The 19,565-nt window shown below is 35.3% G+C and overlaps 1 protein-coding gene across 13 annotated transcripts in view; it reads left to right on the top strand.

Annotated features, from left to right (window-relative positions):
- Nucleotides 1-19,565, top strand: part of nbeab (neurobeachin b) — a 770,985-nt gene that overhangs the window by 358,655 nt on the left and 392,765 nt on the right. For 7 of the 13 annotated variants that reach the window (XM_073923808.1, XM_068213772.2, XM_073923807.1 and 4 more), the window contains one exon: nucleotides 6,438-6,595. The exons of 2 other annotated variants lie outside the window; for them this stretch is intronic. In XM_073923808.1, coding sequence (XP_073779909.1) covers nucleotides 6,438-6,595 — 158 coding nt within the window. The remainder of the gene's footprint in view (nucleotides 1-6,437; nucleotides 6,596-19,565) is intronic. 4 more of the 13 variants (XM_073923810.1, XM_073923809.1, XM_068213771.2 and 1 more) reach the window with 1 other exon arrangement.

The following is a 19,565-nucleotide window of genomic DNA, read 5'->3' as shown; positions in this document are numbered from 1 at the left end:
TATTATGGCAGAGTGGAGAGAGGCCCATTCAATACAAGCCATAGCTCGGGGCAAACACCTCGGTAGTATCTGAGGTTTTTTTTTTTTTTTTTAATGGAATGGCTGCCTTGTGGTAAAGTGAGATTGTTGGCTTCTATTGTTTTCATTTTCTCAGAGAGCATAAACTGTGTTTGGTATTGTTATTATAGTTATTTCACAGTTTTTAACTTTAACGATAGGGGTGCATTTAATATACATATATATATATGTATATATATGTACATATATATATATATATATATATATATATATATATATATATATATATATATATATATATATATATATATATATATATATATATATATATATATATATATACATATATATATATATATCCCAGTACATCAGCAGTTTCTGAAATATTCAGTGCAGCCCGTCTGGCATCAACATCCATGGCACGTTCATTGTCACTTAAATTACCCTTCTTTCCCATTCTGATGCTAGCTTTGAACTGTCACAGATTGTCTTGACCATGCCTAAATGCATTTAGTTGCTGCCATGTGATTGGCTGATTAGAAATTAGTGTTTATGAGCAGTTGGACAGGTGTACCTAATAAACTGGCAAATGAGAGTAAGTAGTTCATCTATTATTTCTATAGTTCTTTCATTATTTTACCCTCATTCATTTATTTGTGACCCTGGACTGTATTTCTTTTATGCTGAATGTCATTAGATGATAATGTAGATATCCTGTTCCATGGCGATATTTATCCGTTAATATGTCATTATACTACACTTAAACTTATATACATTATCATAGTTAATTTTTTGATGAGTAATTCCGTAGCTAAGAACCTAATTTAATTTTAAAGGAGATATTTTTTCCAATATGCTAGTGATTTAACATCCTAATTCAAGATATAAATAGCTGTATATTAGCCAAATATTGTCCTATTCATGTCATATCCGGAAGTAAATTTTTCTCAATAATGAAATGGATTTTTTTTTTTTTTTTAATTTAAGACAGTAAACCTTTAAAGACAGGCCTCTTCTGAGCTTTTGTTTTGATTTTGATGTGCTTTTGTTGAACTCATCTGTTCTCATGAGTTCAAGACAATCATGTTTAACAGTTAAATTTGTGCAGAAAACTACAATACCCATAATGCTGTAGAGTAATCCATCCAATCAAATAGATGCAAGTAATAAAGACTGCCAAAAGAGATTAAAAGAGCTCCTCCCACTCCCACAAAGCACAGTAAATAAATGCCAGTGGCAGGAATATTCTCTGCTTTATTATATAGCTTGAATGTAATCGCACTAAAGTGGAAGATTAAGTAAATGACAGACTGAAATTTTGTATAAATTAACATGTACTCTTTTAAAGTACACATTAAATCAAAATTAACCATATTGATTTGGTTATCTCACATCGCTAGTTTTGTGGTAAACAATTCATCTGTGATTATAGAATTATAGAATACACAAGACATGTGACTCGTTTAGTATGAATGGGGAAAAAGTCTTAACGGTCAACAAGGCGAATAAAGCCTGCCTTCTAGTACAAGAGTCAATCATCGAATAATATAAACTGACAATTCTCTGGGGCAGGGGCTCAGACCAGCCACGAGTTTATGCAGATTCATTTGTGATATAAACGTTTAGAAATGAAACTAAAGAGACAGTTGTTGTTTAAATTAATTTGTGATACCAAATATCAAATTTAATCATATTCTTGGCAAGTAATTTTGGAGAATTTGATGTTTCCCTATTCAGACAGAATGCCAAAGCATACTGCCCGAGAGGCCTTACAAAGACGGCTGCCAAGTGAAATGACTTGTCTTAAAGGAACTTTATGCTTGTCTGAAGTATTGGGCGTGGCCAACTTACTTAGCCACGCCTCTCTAGCTGTCGGTTTTGACAGCGCTATGACAACAAACTAAAATGGTGAGGAGGAGGTGTCTGTTAGGTTGTAATAACTCTCCTTAAATCTTTTTCCAGATCTTTCTGAGTGAAATACCTACTTTACTACATCCAATCATCTCACAGGAGAAAAAAAGCCACTCATGTTTTCTCATTTATTATTTAGTTTCTCGAGGAACTGCATCACAATACAAAAAAAAAAAAAAAAAAACAGTCACAGCTTCCAGTTTATGCAGACTTTTTATTTTATTTTATTTTTTTATTAGAATATGCAAAAAGGTACATAAATTGGGATCATACAAATACAAAAACAATATAGTCAGGTACTGTTAGGTGTGTGTCTGTGTGTGTGTCTGTGTGTGTGTGTGTGTGTGTGTGTGTGTGTGTGTGTGTGTGTGTGTGTGTGTGTGTGTGTGTGTTTGTGTGTGTGTGTGTGTGTGTCCATGTAAAGGTAACTTGGTGGAAAATGTTTATGCAGACTTTAAAGACCCCATGAACTGCTTTGAAATGTGCGTTTTTATTGGATGTTTGATGTAATATCAACCAAAAGACAAAGAGAGGGTGGGACATAGTGTAGCTCCTCCCCTTTTATAAAACAGCCAATAGCATTTTGCTTTAAATCAAGACGCATCAAATTTGAAGCGTCCTGAAGGGGACGGAGTATGTCAGGTACTACAGAGAATTTGATTGGTCACGATTTGATGAAAAGTAGGAGGTGATGTTAAAAAAAAGCTGATCCATTTTGGCGGAAGTGACAAAATACAAGCTTTACATGTTTACATCAGTTTTCTATCTTCCAAACGGGAATTTTTTCACTGTTTTGGAGCACGCTAGCTTAAAGATATCCCAAAAACGAATAATACTGAAACTAACGTCTAAAAAACTGTCATTTATTTTCATAGGACCTTTAAGGTACTTGTTGAGCTTTGCTGTGACTGTATGAAAAGGCTGTACAGTAACGAAAAAAAAAAAAATCAAAAAATTTCTGAATAAATACTTCAAATAAATCACGAATCAAAAAGATTCCACCACCTTAACCTTTCTTTATACAATGCAAACAAAGACTAACGGCCCATTTCATAGTTTATGATGGAAATTAGTATATGCCTCAATGTGGATGGTATATTTCCCCATGAGTAGCTGGTAATGAAGACAAACCACATGTGGAATTTGTTGATCGTCCCATACCATGCTGTCATCTATCCCCCAATTACACCAATCATCACTCTCTAAATCCTCTTTGGAGTAAATTAGCTGCAGTATTATTCGCTTCTGGCCTGCTTTTCCCCTTCCCTCTCTCTCTCTTACACTCGGTTTTAAAGGCTTTGAAACATCTCCAGCCCGAACGCGCTGCACTTAGTAACCTGATGCTGGTCCCTGCCCTTAATGGTTTGCATTAGCTGCAAGCAATAAAATTAGCCCAGGTCCCTGCTAATGTTGGAATAATCATTTACAAAGATGGTTACCACATGCTGAAGCCGTTTCCCCGCTCATTCCCCACGCTCCCCTTTTTCTTCTCGGCCTCTCATTTTTTCTTTTATACGGCCTCTAATTCGCTGTTATTAATAATGAATAAAAACGCAATTTTCTGCAGCTTGCTCCAGGGCCCTGGGAATCATTTCAATGAATATTTCAGCACGTTATTTTAATCACAGCTGCACATATGCTGAAGGGAGGGGGTCTGTGTTTTATTGGCCCGGGGTGTGGCTTCGGTGGGACCCCGGCGTCATTAAAACCCCTCTCCGGCTGCAGAAAGGACCCTACCTCTGATTTACTGGACTTGTTAAAAAACACAGTAAAATGGAGGCAAGCTGCGCCATTTATACTTGTAATTTGATACCGCATTTGTTAATGGGACTTGCTGTTATTTATTTGTGTGCTGGAGAGCCGTTTTATGCCTGAGGGCTGAGCTTTAATGAACTTCGTGAATTAACGATATTTTACCAGATATCGTTTGATTCTCCCTCATGTGTAAGCTTTGGTTTGGGTGCTCTCCAAAATGCAATTCTCTGTAGCATTGTATGCGGAGTATTACATTACTATATAAATTTAAGGGATGTTTTTTCTGTGCGCGTGCGTCGATGGGGGAAAACATGCTCATTAAAATCCCAATTATGCTATTAAAAGTCAGCAGAGAAAGTCTTCATTTTGACACGTTTAAGCTATGTGATATGTAAAGTTAATTATATTATACAAATGTATTTGTTGTATATTTATGACTGTCATTAATGAATTTTTATCTAGTATTTTTATTTATTTTATTTTTTTTCGTAGTATTTTTTTAAAAATATTTCCCAAATGGTGTTTAACAGAGCAAGGACATTTTCACAGTATGTCTGATAATGTTTTTTCTTCTGGAGAAAGTCTTATTTGTTTTATTTTGGCTAGAATGAAAGCATTTTTTTTAAAACACCATTTTATGGACAAAATATATATTTTTGTAATTTTTTAGGGTCAAAAGCTATCTTTTTCAATACTTTACAGAACAAACCATTGTTATACAATAACTTGCCTAATTACCCTAACCTGCCTAGTTAACCTAATTAACCTAGTTAAGCCTTTAAATGTCACTTTAAGCTTTATAGAAGTGTCTTAAAAAATATCTTTTAAAATATTATTTACTGTCATCATGGCAAAGATAAAATAAATTAGTTATTAAAAAATGAGTTATTAAAACTATTATGTTTAGAAATGTGTTGAACAAATCTTCTCTTCATTAAACAGAAATTGGGAAAAAATAAACAAGATGGTTAATAATTTAGGGGGGCTAATTATTCTGACTGTATTATGTATTTCACAATCTCACCTTAGCATCAGCCGCATAAAATATATGTAGTTAATATGTATATAATAAGTTGGCGGTTCATTCCGCTGTGGCGACCCTGAATTAACAACGTGATTAAGCCGAAAAGAAAATGAATGAATGAATAAATAAATGAATGAATAAATGAATGAATAAAATTGGCCATAGTGTATGTCTGTGAATGTGTGTGTGTGGATGTTTCCCAGTGCTTGCTGGGTTGCAGCTGGAAGGGCATCCCCTGTGTAAAAACATATGTTGGACAAGTTCATTTCGCTGGGGCGACCCTAGATTATTAAAGGGACTAAGCCGAAGGAACATGAGTGAAAGAATGAATTCTGAATTAGTATTTCACAATCTCATCTAAGCTATTCTGTTATTATGATTTAGTATGTTGTAATTCTAACCTTTTTTTTTTACTTGTTTGTGATGTGTTAATATGACTTTTATGTAATCATTTCTATAATCTGGTCCTGATAATGTCTCAATATTTTTATTTAAATAATCTTTATTTTTATATAATTGCATCATTATAGATTTTACAGACATTAACTTACTTCACAATTTCTCAGTTTTATCATACTTATGATGTGCCAGTTTGGCTTTTTAACTAATTTTCATTATTTATCTATAATTAAGAGTTAGCATACATGCCATACTTCAGGTGGCATCATTTTTATATTAGAATTGGTTAACTGATGTCATGATTGAAATGTTTATAAACTCTCTTAATTTTAAGCCCTGCCATTTTAATATAATTGTTAATCTAAAATTTTTATTTTGGCCGTTCAAGTTTGAATAAATTGAATATAATTTTGATTATATTTGTATATTATGAGTTTTCTTCATATGATTGTCTCTTAGTATCTCATCATTTAAGATTTATATTATTTATCTGACTTTTTGTCATAATTATGTCTTATTTTGTATTATAATTATAACAAAAATTTTAGTATGTCATAATGACTGTAAATTATAGAATACTGCCTGACTTTCTAATAATTAGAACCAATTGTGATTTTTATATTGTTATGACTAAAATTAAAATTTGAACTCTATAAATTTATCTGATTTAGTGTCATAATTATATTGTGAACTAATTTTAAAATTATATATATATATATATATATATATATATATATATATATATATATATATATATATATATATATATATATATTTTTTTTTTTTTCCTTTTAACTATGACATAATTCTGTTTGTCATGTTGTGATTGTTCCTTTTTGTGTCATTAAGACTTTTCCCAAGTATTTATATTTTAGTAATGTAACAGCAATGGCTCATGTGTCTGGTGTGTCTCATTCTATTGCAATGCTTTGCATTCGTATAAGTATTTTAACAATTAAAGAGTTTAGATGCAAAAACCTCCAATGCCGTCTGAAGTTTGTATTTAAAGTGAACATTTTTCTCAGGCTGTTGTGTGTAGTTTTAATAATTTTACCCTTAGTGCAAAGAATAGGTTGTTTTCATTGCCTTTAAAGTAACATAACTGAACATAAACATAGGAGGCTGAATAAAACGCTAATTTTAGAGACAAGTTTTAGACGATGTTTTTGCATCTGAACACTTCAATTACGGATACTTTATTAATGTGCCAAAGTACGATGTTCTCTGTAGTAAGCAGTGTCTGTTTCATCATATATATGAAATATAAAGAAATCGTATTTTATTTAGCTTTCCAACTTGTTGTTTTTCTTCTTCTTCTGATTCCTAACAGGAGCTCCTGTCTTTTCCCCTTTTCCAGTCAGCAACAGCAGCATGACTTCTGGCGTCTGGATTACTGGGAGGACGACCTGCGGAGGAGGCGGAGATTCATACGAAACCCCTTTGGCTCCACCCACTTAGACATCACGTGCAAATCACTGGAGGACTACGGTTAGTAATTCTGCCAACAGCCAATCAAAACTGTTGCTGGACTCTGTCAGTCTAGCTCATTATCCCCAAATTGCCTTGGATTCATACAATGACATCATTGTCCACCAAATGGGCTACACATATGCGTATTAGAAAGCTTCCAATCAACTCTTAGACTAATATTCTCGAAGCTAAGAAGCAGTTCGTTGTCAGCTTTATAGGTTATGTATTTATGAGTCTTGTCAATTGAACATGGCACGAAGGCTTTATGGCTGGTTTTTATACCCTAACGGCACACATTGTTGAGAGGAAAATTGCGCAAAGTTTTTACTATTTCTGCTTTTTGCACTTAAACATTTTTTCCTCATTGACCCGTTTGATCTTGCAGCGTTGGCCACCACGGGGCTGTCGATTTGGCTCTGTGTCTCGCAACAGAGGCTTTAAAAGAGAAACGGTTCAATACTATTAACCACTGCAGGCGCTTCTCCTCCAGGCATCAAATTGAAGATACGAGAGGGAGTGTATTAACTGAACAAGGGCAAATCTATTGATTCTCAAGTACAATGGGGGGGGGTGACTTCTCTCCTGTGCACAGAATTGTTACTGTAACTATTTCCATTACACACGGGGAAACTTACTAGGGGCAAGGGCGAGCAAAAAAATAAGCCCATTAATTTCTAAAATCCTTGATATTAGCTTATACTTATAGGTTGAGGCATACGGGAGAGTTTTTTAACAGCATGGTTGGCTTCAAAGCTTACTAATGTCCACCTGGGATGATAATGGATTGCACTTTTTAATGTAATGAAAATGATATGCTGTGATAATGGACCTTACGTATTGATTTTTCTCTAAGAGTTGCATATTTTAGAGTATTTACAGTGTGTAGTTACTTATTTAATTACAAATTGATTAGAAATTATGTGATTAAATTTAGTGGTGTAATGTATTGAGAGCATTAAAAAAGGGCTTAAAAAGATTTAAAATCAAAGCAGAAAGTGTTACATTTGGAAATCCGTGACATTAATTGCTGCATGCTGTCCAAAAATAAACAAATACATACAGTATCTATTTTAGGTCAGTTTTTCGATCATCTACAGGACAAACCATCGTTATACAATAACTTTCCTAATTACCCTAACCTGTCTAGTTAACCTTATTAATTAGACCGACATCTGAAAAGAGAAGGAGAATGATGGAGAGGTGGTTGGGGCGAATGCCTTTGACGGTGATCATCATTTTAAATTGAACATAAACTTTTGTTTCTTTGTTTCATTGCTGAGCTACAAAAAAACTAAATGAAACTAAATGATTTAATTAGATATTGTAAATTAATCAGACTGTGTAAATACTGTCACTTGACAGATGCATAAGACATCTGCTGGCAAAGTAAAGTTAGCCTGACTAGTGTATTCAGCATTGAACTTGTGTTATAAATGGGATTACTCATGTTTTACTGTATAAGTTCATGATTAAATGTTAAAATTATACCGCATTAGTCAATATTTTTTCTAGTTATTTTTAAATATTACCAAATATATATTTTTTAATTACCCTTATGTGATTGGATGTGTATTAGGCCCATAGCCTTCAATCAAGTTTGGTTTTTGGCCCTTTATAGGAAAACATTTGGGCACCCCTGGTATATATAATAAATATATTCTCTAAATGAGTTGTGTTCACTCTTTAAAAAATGCGGCAACAATGCACTGTAACACACCTTATTTCTGGAGTGGAACACCCATGAGTCCACAAAGTGGCGCAAATGGATTTGCTATTTAAAGAATGTGGCGGAAAAATGGGAAAAATTAGGATTATGTTGGTCTGGAAATAGCAACATCTCTGGGCAAACGTCTTACGCTTTATTGTGCCGGGTGTATGATAGGGCCCTAGAACTTTATTGTCATTGTAATATCATACATCAAAATTAGTTTGGTAGCCTTTAGACATCAGCAACAATAAGAAATAAAGAACAAATAAACAAAAAATATCAACAGTAGACAAAAAAAAAAAAAGACTGAACACAAGAATTTACAGTATAGTTAGTATAGACCGAGTACCCAAACTCTGTCCTAGAGGGCCCGTGTCCTGCATAGTTTAGCTCCAACCTCCTTTAACACACCTGCCTGGAAGTTTCTAGTATACGTTTGTTTTGAAAATCTGAAGGAATCCAGCCCTCCAGGAGTTTGGGCACCTCTGATAGAGTTCAATTGTAGCACAGTCCTAGTGCAGTAATGGTGCAGTTAAGTGTCAAATGCATGGGGCATGAGTTGTTCTCACCACTTCCTTAGCATCTACTGTATGTATGTGAGTGTGTGTCTGTGTGTATTAGGAGGAAATACAGGCTACTGCTCTTCGAAAGAAACTATTCCTCAGTCTATTAGTTCAGCCCTAATTGTCCTGTATCTTTTGCCCAACTGTATCCTGGATGGGTTGGATCCTTGCTGGTGTAGCTGGCTTTCTTGTGTAGACATCTGGTATAAACTTGAGATTGGGGGGATTTGATCCTATAATTCTCTGTGAGGTTACAAACAAGTAAATGACCAGAAGTGGGATACAATTTTAACATTATCTATGTGTTTGGATGAATGTATTGCTTCTCACAAAACATCCCAATAAGATTCGTATAGTAGTTGCATAGATTGCATGGTTGTTTTTAGAGGCTGTTTAGATGTGACTGACACAACAAAACCAGTCTAATCAATTGTGTTTTCAGCTACGCTTTAGACTGCATTTATAACTGTATTTAGTGACGTCCACTTGTGATTGGATAGAAGAAAACACATTTTAATGCCAGGTGTAAACTAGAGCTAATCTGGATTACATCAGTTACGTCACTGTGTCAGTGCTTTATATAGTGAAACTGCACTGCATGTTGATTTTGCTCGTATTTACAAGTAAACTGCAGACTTTTGGTACACATTTGTCATTCGAAGGTGTGCTGCATGACTTGTTATGCACTAATATTGTGTCTATCTACATGTCTGGCCTTTTGTGCCCAACTGTTCAGAGGCCATGTCAGATGGTGTGTGTGTCAGAGCCAGAACACACACATGCACACTCGTACATACACATGCCAGCTGTTCCCTGACCCGCAGGTGGCCTCCGCTCATGTCACAGCACAGACTTTCCCCCCAAATCCACACTGTCTTTCAAACATATTACCCAGCAGATCGCATGCATTTCTTCTGAAGCTCACACCACTCCAGTATTGCTCTGTGTTTTTTTTTTCTGCCTGTCCTTGGTAAGTTGTCAGTGCGTCTCTGCGGACCCGCGGTCTGGTGTCTGGGGCCGCTGTGATTGAGGACTTGTTGAGGTCCCCAGGCTTCTCGCAGTCTTTAATGAGAGGAATAATGCATAAGATTGTCATGTGAAAGGGATTGCCTGTAGTCAGATGTTGCCCCCACAATGCAATAGAGAGAGAGAGACTGTGAGAGAGCAAAAAGAGGCTTTTCTAGATGGCTTTTATTCAGAAGGAAGGACCAGCCAGCAATGCCCTTCTTTTTTCAATGTAAATACAATACAATTATATTAAATCATAACTGATAATTAGGGCCAGACAGAATCTGCAGAAAATTTTTGTTATTTCTGCCGAGAATTTTGTAAAAAATCTGCAGATTTATAGGAGTATCATAATTAAAAACTTCATTCATTTTTTGTCAGCTTAGTCCCTTTATTAATCAGGGGTCGCCACAGCGGAGTAAACCGCCAACTTATCCAGCAAGTTTTTACGCAGCGGATGCCCTTCCAGCTGCAACCCATCTCTGGGAATCCACACACACATGCACACACACACTCATACACTACGGACAATTTAGCCTACCCAATCCACCTATACTGCATGTCTTTGGACTGTGGGGGAAACCGGAGCACCCGGAAGAAACCCACGCGAACGCAGGGAGAACATGCAAACTCCACACAGAAACGCCAACTGAGCCGAGGGTCTAACCAGCAACCCAGCGACCTTCTTGCTGTGAGGTGACAGCACTGCCTACTGCGCCACTGCTCCGCCCCAATTAAAATCTTAATATATAAAAATAAAAACAAATCATCCCTTTTTTAATTTTTATTTAAAATAAATGATTTATATGTATTTTTATATTTTAGGTAAGGCATAAGACTGAAAAATGTTCATCTAATTAAATATTGTCGGGCTGACTATTCCCATAATTCCGATAAGTAGCTCAAACTGTCTGTTGTACAATTCTGCAAATGTAGATTTATACAATGGCGCATCTCTGTTCACGCATGTGCACACAATACACAGTGTTAAAATCAAATCCTGAATCAATATTGGAGTTACTTTTGCACGCTGGAGGAAGGATGACACCATGGCTGAGATATCTCTTTTAGACAGGTATAATGTTATATTCTAGAACTAATTTAGTCATGGAAAGCTGATGTAGATCATGTTGTTGGTATGAATGGGTTATTTGCACGGAAGTGCACTGAAATGTTCCGGTGAAAGATTGTTGTGACTATTTTCAGTTTCATAAAGTAACTTTTACAGCTTCGATAATGTAGTTTTTTTTTTACAGGGACACTGGAGCATTTTAAAACTGCGATTAATCAGTGGATTGCTCATATGTCAGCTTGTTGACAAACCAGCTGATCGACATGATTTTGAAACGATCCAATTTCTGTTTAACGGATAGAAGATTTTTTCAAAACATTTCTAAACAAAACAGTTTTAATAACTAATTTCTACTAACTGATTTATCTTTCTTTGCCATGATGACAGCACATAATATTTGATAAGATATTTTTCAAGACACTTCTATACAGCCTAAAGTGACATTTAAAGGCTTAACTAGGTTAATTAGGTTAACTAGGAAGGTTAGGGTAATTAGGCAAGTTATTGTATAACGATGGTTTGTTCTGTAGACTATTGAAAAAAATTACAGCTTAAAGGGGCTAATAATATTGACCTTAAAATGGTTCATAAAAAAAATTTAAAATCTGCTTTTATTGTAGTCGAAAATGTATAAGACTTTCTCCATAAGAATAAAAATATTATAAGACATACTGTGAAAATTTCATTGCTCTGTTAAGCATCATTTGGGAAATATTTAAAAAAGAAAATAGAAATTAATTTGTATCAGGGGCCTTTGTGTATGTTCAGTAATATCACTTTTATGGCAAAGAATAAGTCCTTTTCCTGTTGTTTAAAGTGAAATATCTTAACATAAAACTAAAGGCTGAATTTTTTTTTCATTTAGAGGCACTTAGAGGTTTTTGCATCTTAACTCTTCATATACACTAATGACAGTATTTACAGTATTTGCTGTGTATATGTATCTTTCTACTTATAAATAATATTACCGTTTCAAATATATTATATATACATTTGATATATTTATGTAAGTTTACATAAGTATGCTCTTAGGTGATGTGTCATAAAAATTTAGATTGGAGTTGAGAGTGTATATATAGGTGTATGTGTGTGCATGTGTGTTTGTGTGTGTGGACTAAAAAATACATAAAATCAGTTTATTTGTTAACTCTTGTTATTTATCTATTTATTTTTGTGGAGTCTACAAAAATACCACAAAATCAATAATTTACACATTTTCTTTTTTTTAACAATAACTGAGGATTAACAAGAACATTCAGAAACCCTCAGTACCCCATCCCACCCCCACCCTCAAGGAGGAGAATAAAAAATAAAAAGATAAAAAAACAAAGCAACAATTGCACCTACATGAATTGTCAAAGCAACTAAATGAATATACATAAAATCTAAATAACACACACTCACTAATAAAAAGTGCAGAGATCTTTGTTTAAAAAAAGCGTGATAAATCAGCAAAGAAATGTGTTGTATTCTTGACTAAATTAATTAGAGGATCCCAGTATTTATTAAATGTTTTTAGTGAAACCTCTTAATGTAAACTTATATTGGTTAAGTTTAAGTTTCTAAGACCAAAATGTTATTTTTATAATTGAATATATTACATCTACCATTGGGAATGAAACACATATTTAATTGTTTTGCAAGGAAATACTTTTCTATACTTTAATGTACATTTAAAAATGTTATTTTCCATCTCTTTATTATTGTATGCAATGTGACACTGTTCAAACGTAATTAGTTATGGGTAAATCATCTATTTTTTAGAAGTTGTAAAAATCAGTTGCTCTTCTTGAACGATTGGCGAGTCGAACCATTTGTAGAAAGTAGCTCTGTGCTTTCCTGAAGTTAACAGCTGCTTTTGTGGCTGGCGCTCGAGGTATTCTGCGTTAACGTAGGTGATTTGAATGAATGAACTGTTAAGGGCGCATATAAGTTTCCAGTAGTTTTGCCAGAAACCAAGAGATTGAAGGATGGCTGCTCTCAAATGTCAGTTGACAGCAGTCGCTGCATACGGGCCTTGTTTTTATTCACTGTGACATATTTTCATAGAGCTTGTCTGTTAGAACATACGCCACGTTTTAGCAATATTTCACATTTCTTTTCGTACAAAGTGACATGGGCGGACATAAAACATATCTCAGTTTCACTCTAAAAATGTTCTAACTGCCCTAGAAACAACATCATTATATTTGATTCATAGTAATTTAATGCATTTTCTGGGCCTGTAATACAATCTTCGATCACCGAAAACACAGAAACAGCCTGCATTTAATGGGACCTCAAACCATGTTGAATAAGCATTTGATAAAATACTCTACCTGACAAAAGTCTTGTCGTCGATCCCAATAAGAAGAGTATTTTGATCATTTGGAAAAGTGGCAGAAGGTTGATTTTTCCGATGAATCATCTGTTGAACTGCATCCCAATCATCACAAATACTGCAGAAGACCTAGTGGAACCCACATGGACCCAAGATTCTCACAGAAATCTGTCAAGTTTGGTGAAGGAAAAATCATGGTTTGTCATTACATTCCATATGAGGGCGTGCGAGAGATCGGCAGAGTGGATGGCAGACTCTACAGCCTGAGGTATTAAGACATTTGTGCTGCCCATTACATTACAAACCACAGGAGAAGGCAAATTCTTCAGCAGGATAGTGCTCCTTTTCATGTACATTATTTTTGTTGAGTGACAAGACTTTTGTCTAAGCAAAGTCAGACCTTGGAAGTGGTGTTAGTGAGGTCAGCAGAGGGCGCTCAAACTGTGGTCTGTGTGAGTCCTAATGCCCCAGTAAAAGTGAAGGGGACACTGCACTGTCAGTGGGCGCCGTCTTTCGAATGAGACGTTAAACCGAGGTCCTGACTCTCTGTGGTCATTAAAAATCCCATGGCACTTCTCGTGAAAGAGCAGGGGTGTAACCCCAGTGTCCTGGCCAAAGTCCCTCTATCGGCCCTTACGATCATGGCCTCCCAATCATCCCTTTCCATCGAATTGGCTCTATCACTGTCTCTCCACTCCACCAATAGCTGGTGTGTGGTGAGCGCACTGGCGCCATTGTCCTGTGGCTGCCGTCGCATCATCCAAGTGGATGCTGCACACTGGTGGTGGTGTGGAGAGACCCCCCCTCATGATTGTGAAGCGCTTTGGGTGTATGGCCATACACAATAAATGCGCTATATAAAAACACACATTACATTACATTACATTACTGTCCTAATTAAATAATTAAAAATCAAGACATTATCATATTCTATTTTAATAAAATAAGCGTAATCTAGAGGCCTTTGCCTTTTATATAAGCCACTTCTGATATCAAATGATCAACTTTATGTCAAGATATTATTTGTTGTTTCTAAAACTTGGATAGCTGACAAGACTTTTTTCAGATAATGTACTTCTCTGTGCCTCATCCTTAGGTATCCCTTTGAACATGATTTTAGGTAACTTTGCTTTAAAACAGCTCCGTTTGATCTGTTATCCATGCTGACAAAACAGCAAGTGTGTTTCGTTCGGGGTCTTCGATACCTTCCCCCTTATTCACGAGTGGCCGAATGTATTGTTAACTGATTGGAATTGGGCAAGCATGAAATGGAAGTCAGGTTAATATTGATCCTGCTCTTTAACAGGCTGTTTTACCTCCGGCTGTCCTTGCTGTCTCATTTTCAGGTGAGCAGCTCGGCCCTGACCCACTGAACCCCTCTGGACAGAGATCTTTATAGCTTGTTATAAGACAAAGAGAGTGAGAGGAAAGGCGGAAATAAAGTATTCAGTCCAAATTAGGTTTAATCGACACCACTTAAATTAGATTACCACGAAATTAATATTGACTTGCCCAAAATCCAAAAATGTGGCTTACAGTGAGATCTTTACAATGGAAGTAAAAAGGCCAATGCATTTACAGTTGAAGTCAGAATTATTAGCCCTCTGGAATTAAAGCCCACTTTATATACTATATATTACTATATATATATATTCCCCAATTACTGTTTAACGGAATATTTTAAAACACATTTATAAAAATGATAGTTTTAATAACTGGTTTATTTTATATTTGCCATGGTGACATAATATTTTACTAGATGTAATTCAAAATACTAAAATTCAGCTTAAATTGACATTTAAAGGTTTAAATAGGTTAATTAGGTTAACTAGGCAGGTTAGGGTAATTAGGCAAGGTTTTGAATGACAGTGGTTTGTTTTGTAGATAATCAAAGAAAAGAAAATTGCTTAAGAGGGCTTATAATATTAACCTTATAATGGTTTTAAAAAATTAATAATAGCTTTTATTCTAGCTTAAATAAAACAAATAAGACTTTCTCCAGAGGAAAAAATATTATCAGACATAGTGTAAAAGATTCCTTGCTAATATTTGAAAAAGAAAAAATAATAAGTAATAATTTGACCACAACTGCGTGTTAAAATAATCAGTTTTAGTATAGACAGTACACACAAAATGTAATCAATTTGCATGTTAACTTGATTTTACTGTGAAAATCCCTCTTTTATTCATTCATTGTGAAATTATAGAACTCTGAAAGGATCCTAAAATTACCTCAAAATTATGGTACTGTAAAGAAAATACCTTTACACAATGTTATGCTAGTGTGATAATCTTTTATTAACAGATGCATTTTGAAAACAATATATACTCCAATACTACAAAAAATATTTACTTTTATTGAAAGCCATCATAACAGGTTTCTGCAGATTCCTACACACACTTATAATGTCTTACATTTTTAAATATCTTAGGTTTGATTACAGTAACACTGAAATTGCAACACAACCTAATATCATCATCAATAGGCAATGGTTTCAAGTCAAGCATGTCTACGGAATCGTTGAAACGCTAATTCATATCTGCCATTTTATTTTATTTTATTTTTTTAATTTTTTAACTAATATGTTCTGCAAGGACATATTATATTCATTGTGTATGTACAGCTCTCGAAGGAGTTTTTAAAATACTTACACTATGGATTATTTATTTTTATTTTTGTATAATTAATTGTATTTTTTAATAAAGGTCCATATTGTACAGTAACTAAATTAATAATGCTGAAGATTCTAAAAGTAATTAGATTGATAATGTTACATAGTATTTTATAGTTATATAGTATTACATAATATTATAGAATCCTGTCGTTCTTTAAATAAATTAATCTAATAATAGATATAATATAATAATCTATAAATCTTATAATTTTTTTAAAAGTGGAAGACGACAAAAAGACAAAAATGACTAAAGCCCGATTCCAATTCTTCCCCTCACCCGTTTTGTGCGTTCATGTGAATTTTCACAACAAACAAGCAAATTTTTTAATATATTCATAACCGTGTTCGTGTTTTACCGTCTTGTTAAAAAAAAAAACCTCTAAAATAAAATATCTATAATCAATATATCTATAATCCATAATAATAACTTTTAAAAAATAAATATAAAAAAAAAAAAAAGAAAGTCTAGTGGCTGGGAATGAGTGTTTACAGTGTCTGCTATAATGTTTATGTTGTTTTTGTGTGTTTACATGTATGAATATGGCTATAGTGTAAATGCACAGTGCAGTTTACGATCATATTGCCACATTATATCATTACGATGACGTCATGATATACGCCTTCAGTGATTTCCTGAAGATAAATACCAAAAAATAAAGCTACTGATGCAAGAGATTGTGATGACATGATGATGTGTGCAGGTGTTGTAGTGCTGTCCCATTTCCGTAAATTTTGAAGCCCTTCCCCTTCACACATTTCAAGGGCCAAGGGGAAGGGCTACAAAAATAGAATTGTGCTTGGGTCTAAAAAGCCTATATCATATATGCCAGGCCAGTAGACGGTGATATCACTTTTGCCCCTGTGCACATGTGATCCTGTAGTCTTGTAGGTTGTAAAGTACATTTCACACACTAAAATGTTGTCATAACAAATTCATTGAAATACTAATCAGTTAAAATGATGTCATGTTAATGTTCCCATAGTTATCATTCTTGATGTTAACGGCCTATTAGCATATGGAATTATAATCAAGTTGGCACAAATATTTCATTATGGAGACATTCTAATTTTGCCATACGAAATTCTCTGCATATAGATTTTGTGAGTCTCGTAATGATAATCAGTCTGCATGTGTGATATGAAATGCTTCTCACATGAGTAAAACCATAAAAACCCTTACATGGGTCTCCAGTTTCGCCTTACAAATTTGGGTTTCTTTTTCCAGCGCTGACTGCAGAATTCCTGGCATTTGATCGTCCACTTTGCCACATTGTTTGTGCATCGTTGCACTTATGGCTACATTTTGTTTGAGTTATTATATATAAGCCAACTGCAGAGACGTACAGCTACACGTTTCACCCTTTTACCGTCTTGGTACATTGTGTATTTTAACAAAGGCATCTCATCTGTCAATCGTAGAATGGAAAGATACATCAGATTCGATTACTGCCTAAATGGAATATTACATCACACTTACTATATATATTTTTATTTCCTCTTATTTTATTTTATGTTTGCCTTACCTTGAAGGCTACAAGAACATGTGACTTAAATGGTGCAATAAAGGTAAAAAACGAATACTCCAGAGCTCCTGCCATACCTAAAACATGGACCTAAGCAACAATAACCGACTAAATAAAGGCCTTTTTAAAGCCTTTCAGCTCTTCCAACAGTAAAAACTTCCAAACACTTACATTTTTTTGCACCTAGGGAGCTGCTTTCACAAACAGTAAAATTCCTTTTGCTGCACGCTACGTGCAAGTGATTTCATTTGATGTGACTTTGAAAGAAAAAGGCCAAGTGAAGGGATCAGTTTGTTGAAGAAGTCACATAGTGATGGAATGACTGAAGTGAATCTCAAGATAGAGTCTTTCTTCTTTTTTACCAATGAAGGAGCTATTTTGAGCCATGTTTAGTTTTCATCATATTCCTCTAGTCATTGGATGTAAGTCTAGCGCTACATCTACTTCAACACATTCTGATTTGTTTGTTATTCTACACGTCATGTCAGTCAGTCAATGACAATCTCCCACCCCCTCCCAGCTGTGTGGATCAGATCCAAGCTTTTAGCGAAGAACATCATTCAAGTCCCACTGCCATCACAGACCAGCCATCACCTGGTCTTTCTCAGCCCTGCTGCGTCATGCCAAATTTGTGCCCTGGGTAACATAAACCCTCTGATGGCAGAGCGGGTAAGCCGTGCTGGGCTTGAATAGCCTCAGTGTTGGCCCTGATGGCTCACGGGAGTCCAGTGAATGAGCTTCGGGGGTGTGGATAAACGAGGTGGTTGACAATACAAGCGAGGGCTTCTTTGGAGTCACTGGGGAGGTCCGAGTTGTAGCGATCTCGAGTTCCCATCAAGCCTCATTCCTAAGACTGACAAATGACCGTCTATGTTACTAGAGAACTCTTATATGGGAGCATGTAGGCTTTCTATCAAAGGATTGCCTGCTGGAGGAAGAAAAAAAACCCAGGAAGCTTCTGTACCCGTGTCATTGCTCAAAATAGCAACATGCATAAAAGTATTCCAGGAGTGAACTGCTTTCCTAAGCATTTATGCTGCTCCTGATGTAAAGGCTGTTCCTAAAGGTAGCAGCATATTTATAGTATATAGTTCCTATGGTAAATTAACTTGCATGCAGGCAGCACTGTCTATATTGTTCACACAGAAGATGATTCCAGAATGCTGAATAGGGCTTTTATTGATTTATTTATTTTTATATCTAAAATTGGCCAGCACGGTGGCTCAGTGGTGAGCACTGTCGCCTCACAGCAAGAAGCCCTGCTGGGCCAATTGGCATTTCTGTGTAAAGTTTGCATTTTCTCCCGTGTTTGCGTGGGTTTTATCTGGGTGCTTCAGTTTCTCCGTTCAATGACATGCACTCTAGTCCAGTCCGAAGACATGCACTATAAGTGAATTGGATTAACTAAATTAACAGTAGTATATGAGTGTGTGTGCGAGCGAGAGAGTGTATGGGTGTTTTCCGGTTCTGGGTTGTGGCTGGAAGGGCATCCGGTGCGTAAAACACATGCTGGAATAGTTGGTGGTTCAATACACTGTGGCAATTCCTGATAAATAAGAGACTAAGCCATAGGAAAATGAATGAATATCTAGAATTGATACATTTTTATTTTAGAAAAGTTGTGTGTCGGGATTTAGGATGACAATTAATCTGGAACCTAAATTCACTCTAAACTCTGGGCTTTTACAAAGCAAAATTGGATAAAATATGGACAACCCAACTGTTGGGTTAAACATTTAAATTACATTTTTAACACACCAATTAAAACAGCCCAGGTATTTTTAACAAAGGCTCATTCTGAAAGTATGTAGCCAGAAGTACGTTTGGTTGCATTTTGTTATTGACCCCGTTCCTTTTCATGCTTACCAGCTGACCGCTTACCTCCGTATGGATGGCTTTCCTGCTATTATCAGATTGTCTAGTAGCTCACCATGTACGTCGATGTACTTGAGACGCAGAGAGGAGTTGACCACGACGATAGGGTTTGAGTCCAGCAAAGAGCGGTTCCAGAAATTGGGTAAGACAAAAACAGAAGCCAAAAAATAAACAAGTAATAAACAGGGTGAGAATGTGGTAAAATCTAAAAATGTGGTAAAAATCAGCCAAGGGCTTTTCTGCT

Source organism: Danio rerio, chromosome 15 (assembly GCF_049306965.1).
Source record: "Danio rerio strain Tuebingen ecotype United States chromosome 15, GRCz12tu, whole genome shotgun sequence".
NCBI classification, from domain to species: Eukaryota; Metazoa; Chordata; class Actinopteri; order Cypriniformes; family Danionidae; genus Danio; species Danio rerio.
Note: the sequence above shows the minus strand (reverse complement) of the source record. Positions and strands in the feature narration are given on the sequence as shown.